Source organism: Cicer arietinum, chromosome 5 (genome assembly GCF_000331145.2).
Source record: "Cicer arietinum cultivar CDC Frontier isolate Library 1 chromosome 5, Cicar.CDCFrontier_v2.0, whole genome shotgun sequence".
Taxonomy (NCBI): Eukaryota; Viridiplantae; Streptophyta; class Magnoliopsida; order Fabales; family Fabaceae; genus Cicer; species Cicer arietinum.
In genome coordinates this window covers 58802711-58812353 of record NC_021164.2, presented here as the reverse complement: position 1 = coordinate 58812353, position 9643 = coordinate 58802711, and the positions used below count along the sequence as shown (strand labels likewise).

Genomic DNA, 9643 nt, shown 5'->3' with positions numbered 1-9643 from the left:
TCCTGCTGATGCAACTTTCAAGTGGACGGCATCAGCCTCACCGGGAGATAAATGTTGGAGTTGTAGATGACACTTCTTCCCAATTGTTGGGGCTGTGCAAGGTCAATGAGTTACTTTATCTTGTATGGACCATTGACATTCTTGAGGAAAATTCAAATTTTGTTGAGGTTTTGAAGATTTGGGATGTTTTGCCATTATCTGAAGTATCCAAGATGGCGAGGGATATGAACATCTTTTGCAGGAATTATTCTGTTGATATTCATAGATGCTGCAAAATTAGATGTTCTAATGGGTATAATTCTACTACTGATTGTATGATTTGCTTATTAGTGGGAAAATCATTTCAAGTATGAGTGCTAATATAACCAATTACAGCAGGGATTTTGTCGTTCCGGAGAGATGGTCAGCTAATTTGAATCATCAAACCAATCATAATCTGCAACAAGATGATCCAATGCAGTTTCTTTGTAACCAACTTGATTTGCTCCAACTGAGGGATGTTTAAATGAGAATGAATTGGTATATTACCCTCTACTCGCCTCTCTTGAATGTTATCCCTATTGCCGTTTTGGAACTTCGTGGCTGTATCTTATTTTAGATTATTTTTAGTTCATAATTCTAAATTCTGAAGCAGACCTTTACTTTTATTAATGAAATTGAGATATTGGCCTTGGTTTGTAAGTTGATATGTCCATCTTGAAACTTTTAATAAATCAACATTAGGGGCTCGTGCACATTTAAAACAATAACAATTTGTTTCTGAACTTTCCAATTGGGTTTCTTCACGCGCTTTCACATTATTCATTTCTTTTTATTTCATTTTCTTTTATTGATGCTGAGGTGGTTGATGAATCTTTCTTCTTCATTTTCAGAAATATTGGATTTTGGGATCATACTAGACAACTTTGGTTTGGAAAACAAAAATTTAAAATTTCATGTTTAGGAAGGCATCTGCCGCAACTGGAACTCCAAGGACAGCCTAATAATTGATTTGAATCAGGCTAATTGTAACATGTGTATCACAGGAGATTTGACTCCGCTAAAGTGAAAAATACACTTGAACTTGAAATTGTATATCCTCAGCTGATCACATATTTTTCACGACTTCGATCCTCTCTAGCATCTCTATCCTCTGTGTCAAAGGTTTACGATTGGATCAATTCAGCAGTTGAGATCAATAATCTTGGTCGTTGGAGAGTAATCCAACCCCCAGCCACTTTTGGCTGTAGAGGTTGGAGACTATCAAGAGGAACAGAGCTGTCTTTTCTATAGACACACAAACACTTAACATTGACAAACCACATGTGTATGTACGTATAGAAGAATTTAGTCAATATCTGCATGAAGGCATGGAGTAAAACATTATGCCTTTTTTTGGGTTTGCATAGCCTCTATATCTACATTGTATTTTCATGCCAGGTTCAATTTAAGATTTCATCTGGATATGACAAGGAAGAAGCAAAATAGTATGTGAAACATGGATTTTCTTTAATGCCTTTGGGGTGTATTTTCAGTATCATATCGATAGTATCCAAGTTCAAGAAAATAGTAATTGTATTATTGATTTAGAAACTTGATGTATTTTAGAAGAAAAGTCTACCGTAACCTCTGACTTATTGTTCCTTGTAGAAGAGATGATTTTCTCTGTCCAACCCTTAAAGGTTGTATATGTAAAGGATCTAGAATGCATTCGCCCGAGTCACGCCTCTCCTTATATCTTTATCACCTCCCTTGACTATTTAACCACATTAGCTATTATAACTAATTCTCTATTTATTTATTTTTTTTATCTTAGAAGAGATAGTTAATTCTACTATAATTAACTTATACAATTGTGAGATTCTAAGTTTGAATTCGGGACAAACATTCAACTTAATGATATCGGATTCAAACTCGGGACAGACGTTCAACATAATAATATCGATATTTGTTAGTTGAACTAGTAAATGGATCTTCAATTCAGTTAAGTTTATTAATAGAAATTTAAAGTTGGACCCACAATTTTCATTTTTAACGGAAAAATATTACATGAATAAAGTCTTATAAATTTAAATGTTAATTCAATTTTTAAAAATATTTTGACTGTTTCTAAAAAAATAATCAAATTTTTAAATAACTTACATGTTACTACAATTGTATATATAATGAGATTAATTTATAGATTGGAAAGGCTTCTTAGTGGACAATTAGATCAACATACCCAAAAAAAATTTCACCTGATAGGAATTTATTTCTACTCATTTTTGAATCAGTCTTAATTGTTAGTTGAGATTTTCAACATTTTCCATTAAATTAACTAAACTAATGGAAATGAGTCAATTACCATTTATCAGTCTTCTCTTATTTAACTTTCATTTCAGGTAGCTTCTCTTCACATAATTACATTCCACCAAAATTGATATGAAAGTAAACAATATGAAGCCGACCTCTTTTAATGTAATGACTTGTATAGTTGACTTGGCGTCAACATCTTGATACCTAGGTGGTCTTTTGATTCATGGTACCTTTGTCTTGTAGTGTGCTTTAATAATTACAACCATTCTACACCACCTTTACTTTTTTAAACTTGTTTTCCCTTTAGTTGTGACGTTTATTGTGTATGTTAAGTTGCTTTTTACTATGATCTTAAATTAAGGGTCCAATAAATTAATAAGAGAATCTTCTTTTCACCTTCATCACAAGTACAATGAAACTGTAGTATACCTGATGAGCAAGTTTTGTGTTAACTATTTAGTTCCTTCATGTCTAAGAAATTCTTTATATTTGTCTGCCCCTTGTGTTTTGATTAACTCCCATGTATATAAAGAAGCTTTGAGTGACATTGTTGCTGCATGCATGCTTTCAATTGCCTTGTTGAGAAAGAAGTGTCGTAAAAAAATAGCAAAGTATGGAGAGGAGTATTTTTAATGCCAAGAGGGAGGATCTTGATCTTGCAAGTTTGGTACAAATTGTTTTCTCGTGGACTTTTAACGATGTTCGCAACGAAAACTTATGCAAACACAAGGTTAATTTTTTTCTTTTCTATGAAATTGATTCTCTCGAATGTAATTTTTATATGAGAATGAAAAATATGATATGTAAAAAATTATACAAAATTATATGTGAGATTTTGCATTTTCCTCTTTCAATACTCAAAATGAAAAACACTTGATTAACCTACTAAAAAATGTCAAAAACTAATCAAAACGTGCTTTTAAGGTTATATACATTTTTCCTGAAAAGAAAAAGATTACATACATTTATTCTGTTTTGTTACTTCCTTTTAATTTTAGAACCACATGAGAAGCCATTCTATGACAACTAAAATTAGGAAATTTATCATAAGATACCCATTGCTTATGCGATATATGGTATTTTAACACCTCAATTTTAAAATGAAAATTAATATTATAAGCTCTCTATCTCTTTATGATATCAATGTATTAAACCAAACAATGTATGCTTCTATTAACTCCATCTCATAAATTTAATGGACCTGGATTCTCTTCTCCTCCATTGAACTAAGAGTGTTCAACTGTTCAAGCATTAAAGTAATTCAACGACTATGCTTGCATCCACTGTGAATCGATATGCATTAACATTAGGAAGTTGTTTTGTTCCTCTAAAGACACTTAATCAAAACATTATTGTATATCTCAGGTGCAGAAGATACCATTGACATTCATGTCAGTAACAGATTACATGAGCTCCTTCATTCCTTCATTGATTGAGGAAACTCACAGTGATCTATCTTCGAGCTTAAACAGCGTGCACCGTGCTCCTTTTTGTCAGATATTGATAGCTGAACCTGAAAGATCCAAAAGCTTTATACCCTCCAATTTCTTGCTCTATCAAATTTCAGTGAACAGAACTAATAATGATACAAGAGATGTTGGAACATATGAACCAGAGGTTGGAGATCTCATTGCCTTGACAGACATGAAACCAAAAACTGTGGAAGACTTAAACAGGCCTAGAAGATACTATCACATTGCTTATGTTTATGGTTCCAAAAAAAGTACTGACAAGATCTCAATTATCTCTTCCAAATGCATTGACATGGAGATTAGTTCATCATCTTACATGAGCAACAATGGACCAAAGCTTTATGCTATCTATCTTTTGAACCTGACAACAAATATTCGTGTTTGGAAAGCCTTAAACTCTGAGCTAGAGGGTGCAAACATGAACATGATGAAAAAGGTGCTGCGAGCCGATTCAAATGTAAGAATCACTAAATTCATAACGCGTGTTTTCATTATTTAGTATCTAGCAAATTTACTACATAGTTTGAATAAGCCCTTTATATACATAAACCATAATAATGAAGCTCTCATATATTTCAAGAATTGAAAAGGATTTCTACTCGTAGATTCAATTTTGTTGTTGTTAGATTCCCTCTCCAAAGTGCAGACAACTATGCTTGTTTAATAACCAACTCATGCTTGTTTGTATTTTACAGGATGGAGAAAACTGTCAACTATGCATTTCGGGAGAAGACCATATTGCAGCTTGTTCTAGAGCAGAAAACATAATCCAGTCTCAGAATCTAAATGAATCCCAAAAAGATGCAGTTTTAAGTTGTGTTTCCATGAGGGAATGTCATCACAGTGACACTGTTAAACTTATTTGGGGTCCACCAGGAACTGGCAAAACAAAGACAGTGGCTTCCTTGTTATTTTCCTTGCTCAAGTTTAAAACCAGAACATTAACATGCACTCCAACAAATACTGCAGTGTTGGAAGTGGCTTCTCGCCTGCAGAATTTAGTTAAAAAGTCACTTGAGCATGATACCAATACATATGGCTTTGGTGATATAGTGATATTCGGCAACAGATCTCGAATGAAAGTAGACTGTTATCGGTGCCTTGAGGATATCTTTCTTGATTATCGTGCAAATAATCTTTTGAGGTGTTTTTCTCCATCCACTGGATGGAAACATTACTTAGAATCAATGATCATGTTGCTTGATGACCCCTCAAAGCAATATAGTTTGTATAAGCTTGGTGTAGAACAAGATCTTATGTCATTAGAACAATTTGCAGGGCAAAAAGGCAATGATGTAGAACTTTCATATAGTTCATACAAGCAACATGAAAAGAATGGTGATCCAATGTCGTTAGAGCAATTTGTGAAGATCTCACCTTTCATATAAGGAAAATAAAAAGAATAGTGTCATGACATTGGAGCAATTTGTTAAGCAGAGATTCAGTTGCATTGTAGAGGAGCTCAAGGTATGTATGCGAACCTTGCATACACACCTACCAACATCTTTAATTCCATTTGAGGAGATGAAGAAAATTCCTATAGCTCTTGATTTGCTAACATCTCTTGAAAGCTCCTTGAGTAAAGCCAATTTGAAACAAACTCTCAATGCAGATGGAGAAATAATTTTTGATTGCCTTGGAATGTTAAACATCAAAAGAAAAGAGTGTCTTTGCTTACTAAGATCACTTCTTGAGAAAATTTTACTTCCAAACATTACTGACAAATATGGAATAGAAAAATTTTGCTTGATAAATGCAAGCCTGATTTTCTGTACTGCATCAAGTTCTACTAGACTTTTCGTTGAAGGAATGACACCAATACAATTTCTAGTTATTGATGAAGCAGCCCAACTAAAAGAATGTGAATCAGTCATTCCATTGCAGCTGCCAGGTCTCCACCATGCTATCCTCATTGGTGATGAGAGACAACTTCCTGCGGTGGTCAAAAGCAAGGTAATTGATTTTCTACCATTTTTTATGATTTGTATAGTGTGCATCATTGAAGAAAAATTTCTTATAGGATTATAATTATCAAATCTAAGGTTACTGAAGAGGCTGAATATGGAAGAAGTTTGTTTGAGAGGCTGGCATTATTGGGATACAAGAAGCATCTTCTTAATACTCAGTATAGAATGCATCCATCCATTAGTTTATTCCCAAATAAAGAATTCTATGAGGAGCAACTTGTTGATGCCCCCATTGTTAGAGAAATGGGCTATAATAGGTGTTTCCTTGAAGGAAAAATGTACACTTCATATTCTTTTATAAACATAGCTAAGGGTAAAGAGCAAAGAGGCCGTGGACACAGTTCAAAGAATATAGTTGAGGCTGCTGCTATCTCTAAGATCATTGGAAGCCTTGAAGAAGGCAAGTGTCTCGTTATTCCTTATATAATGTATAGGTGTATGAGTTAGTGATTTCAGGGCTGCATTTTGTTCTCAAATAAGAAAGCTTCTTCTTTTGGATACACTAACCCTTTTTTGTTACAGAATTTTTGAGGACAAGGAAGAAAGTTAGCATAGGAATCATATCTCCATATACTGCTCAGGTGTACGAAATCCAAGAAAAAATAAAGCTAATCAATTCTATTTCTGATCCTAATTTCTCTGTTAGTGTTCGTTCTATTGATGGCTTTCAAGGTAGTGAAGAAGATATAATAATAATCTCCACTGTGAGATCTAACGAGGATGCAAAAGTGGGTTTTCTTTACAATAAGCAAAGAGCAAACGTTGCATTGACTCGGGCTAGGTATGCTACTCTTATTATATGTGATACTCATTCTACTTCCAAGTTCTGATAACATACATAAGTTGATTATAAACTGGGTAACTCATGCAGATATTGCCTTTGGATACTAGGGAATGAAACAACTTTAGAAAATAGCAACACTATATGGAAAGAACTAGTTCTTGACGCTAAGGAAAGAGGGTGTTTCCATAATGCCGATGAGGACAAGAAATTGGCTGAGGCTATTGAGGATGCCTTGCTTGAGATTGAACTCCTTGACGACTCAGAATCATCATTTAAGAAACTTAGTCTACAAGACAGATCAAAGACATTTGCTACCACGTCCAGGTAAGTGTACAGTAGAGAAGCCATAAATTTTTGTTTTACAAATTTATAACCAAATTTAAAATGAAGAAAAATCGCTGTTAAGTATAAACAATATGCAAAAGCATCCTACTGTACATTATATTGGCTTTGTTGCTTAGCTAACTACATATTTGTATACCAGAGGTTCGCTGTACACCAGAGGTTCATCCAGAGGCAGGCCATGGAAACTAAGGTTGTAAGGATTGGGGTTATATAGATTGCACCTGGACCAGGTGAACAGAACAAGTTAAGACTCAAAATGGTACAAAATGGTATAACGTGTACCATTTTAGATCATGACCATGTAAGATAACGTTGCTAAATCCAAGGCCTTGATACAGTTTGCTGCCATAATATCAAACCGACAGGGTGTGCTAATCCTGTGAACATGTAACCCAGTGTTATGTTTTTTAAATCTGCGCACAAGGGTCAACATAAAGCAGAGGTAACCTAAGTGATCTCCCAAATCCAATCACGTATACGAATTACATATCCAAAGTATTCTTCCACTACTGTAATATCTCATGCTATGATTACTTGAATTTTTAAAGTAAACAGAAAAATTTGTGTTGCTTCCTTTATCACTGTAACCTCTAGGTTTAAGAATATCAGTCAGAGTTAGACCACATTATAAAACACTATAAGAACCAAGCAGCAGGGTTATTAATCTACAATTCTACGTCACTGAACAAGTATCCAAATCCCTTCGGTGTGGCAGAACATTGGGTACTTTGATGCATTATTTTACTTTCACATTTTCCACTTACATATTTCAAATAAACTTTGTATTAATCTAATTACTGTGTTTTAAAAAGTACTATAAAACCAAATACATTTAGGCTGTCTAACAGAAACCGGCAGTAGTTCATCCCTGCAAAAATAAATTGCAACTAGGACAAACATTGACTAAATGCAACTCTAACTATTGTTTTCAAACTGAAAATTAAACTCACAGAAACTGTATGTTACTATGATCTCAACAACATTTGCATATCAGTGTTTCTTTCTCCATTAACCTGACTAGCCTATTTCCTGTTCTCAACAAAATAGATTTTACACGCATTTGAAAAGGGGCAAAAAGGAAAAAATAATCACTTCCAATGAAGTTTACTCTATTAAGTCTTACAATAGTTATAACGCCATTAAGAACTTCTGAATCTTTGTTTGTGCCCGCTCCTTCTCTTCTGGTCCATCAAGATCACCAATATTGTCATGATATTCCTAAACCACAAAAAAAAATATTACCAATCAATTAGAGCTTCTGCTACACTCCAGACAAGCCACTGTTAAGGGACAACCAAGTTCACAGGCTCATATTAAAATCTTCGAGTTTTTTAGTGGGAAGGGACTAATGTATCATTTTTAAATCATGAAATTGCTAGTGCCTTGAAATATGGAAGATAAGAGAATATTGCAAAACTGATATTTAACTTGGAATTAAGACTTCATTGATGCATCTTCAATATAAAAACTGAAACTCACAGGATATAAAATGCAAATTTGTTCAAACATATCCACAGAATATATACCTGAAGTATATCCTTGACATGCTTTTTACTAAGTTTGTTCTGTTTGAGAAGTAGTTCAATTCTTCCTCTCATTTGTGAATGTCTGACCATGAAACATTTAATTAAGTCAGCCCGGTGAAAACATACATATAAAAGCTCTCAACTTAACCATATAACGGTACAAATACTTACTCAGAGCACCAAATATGACCCAAAATGACAGCAACCAACTGAAAAAGCATGTAGCAATTTGTCAGTACGAAAAAGGTTATGTAAAACTGGTATCCTGTTCATAGGAGGTGCTACTATATGCACCACTAGCGTTTACTAAAAAATTTCCCAAACGCAATTTAAAAAGGAGAAATGGAAAGAAACCAAAACTTCATAAAATCCTTTTTGGTTAATAATTATATAGCTGTTTATGAATAAAGAAAAAATTCCAAATATGTTTTCAAAAAATGCTAAAACAGTATTATTTTTGAAGCGGTTATGGATGAGTTCATAAAACACCAAAAACTACTACCATATCATTTCTCAAAATCAGTTAGTCAGTTTAATAAACTTACCTGAAGAGTATAAAGTCCAGATTCTAGTTTACGATTGTACTTTTCATCTTCATCCATCTATAAAATCAGAATCGTTAGATTTTGCTATAAAAAAAGTTACTTCAACTTGACATATACACTCAGAATAAGTAAACTACCTCCAAGTCATCAAACTCAATTTTACTCAACCGTTCAGTTTCAACTTTGACTCTATCTGAATATCTGGTGGGAAAAAAAATTCAGTGTGCTCAAATGAAAAATAAGCTTTGAATCAAGATTCCTATGGCCACAATTTTTATAATTATATCATACAAATATGCGTACTAACTTTAAGCCAGATGAATAGCAGGTTGGAACGAATGGATTAAGCTCAAGAATCATGTACATCATAAGGAGAAGAGGACATGTTCAACCTACCTGATGTATAGTTCCATTAGCCTATCTATCTTCTCACACTCGTTTTCAACAAACTTACTTAATAATCTGTCTCTCCTAGAGCCCCTCAAGATTCCACCTGGAAAGATATGGAGTGCAGAAGTTCAACGTCTAAAAAAGAAAAAATTAACGTATATGCACATCACATCTAACTAATGCATATTTCAATTCATGCATGCATACACTAAATGTCACTATGAAAAGTATTAGCTTGTATCTATGGAAATATTTGATAGTTCACTGGTTTTTCGTTTGTGAAAAAAAAGTATAAGCCTGTCTATGTTCTCACTCATTCACAAAAAGTTCATCACTCTTT

At 33.7% G+C, this 9643-nt stretch overlaps 2 protein-coding genes and 1 long non-coding RNA gene across 3 annotated transcripts in view; 2 read left to right on the top strand and 1 right to left on the bottom strand.

The window, feature by feature from the left end:
* Positions 1–6: 6 nt before the first annotated feature.
* On the top strand, positions 7–1720 carry LOC105852171 (uncharacterized). The gene is made up of 3 exons (XR_001143922.3): positions 7–292; positions 376–519; positions 873–1720. It is a non-coding gene; the product is annotated as an uncharacterized lncRNA (long non-coding RNA).
* A 903-nt stretch (positions 1721–2623) lies between these two features.
* On the top strand, positions 2624–7637 carry LOC101496659 (uncharacterized). The gene is given in 8 exon segments (XM_027334538.2): positions 2624–3004; positions 3640–4203; positions 4442–5115; positions 5117–5699; positions 5789–6113; positions 6236–6494; positions 6585–6821; positions 6982–7637. Coding segments are annotated over 8 exon segments (2817 nt in total). The 5' UTR covers positions 2624–2887; the 3' UTR covers positions 7040–7637.
* Positions 7638–7741: 104 nt separating this feature from the next.
* Positions 7742–9643, bottom strand: part of LOC101495134 (uncharacterized) — a 4348-nt gene continuing 2446 nt past the window's right edge. Inside the window, exons 3-8 of the mRNA XM_004500422.4 lie at positions 9310–9406; positions 9051–9114; positions 8914–8970; positions 8540–8577; positions 8369–8450; positions 7742–8060 (exon numbers count right to left, since the gene is read on the bottom strand). Coding sequence (XP_004500479.1) covers positions 7971–8060; positions 8369–8450; positions 8540–8577; positions 8914–8970; positions 9051–9114; positions 9310–9406 — 428 coding nt within the window. The 3' untranslated portion in view covers positions 7742–7970. The remainder of the gene's footprint in view (positions 8061–8368; positions 8451–8539; positions 8578–8913; positions 8971–9050; positions 9115–9309; positions 9407–9643) is intronic.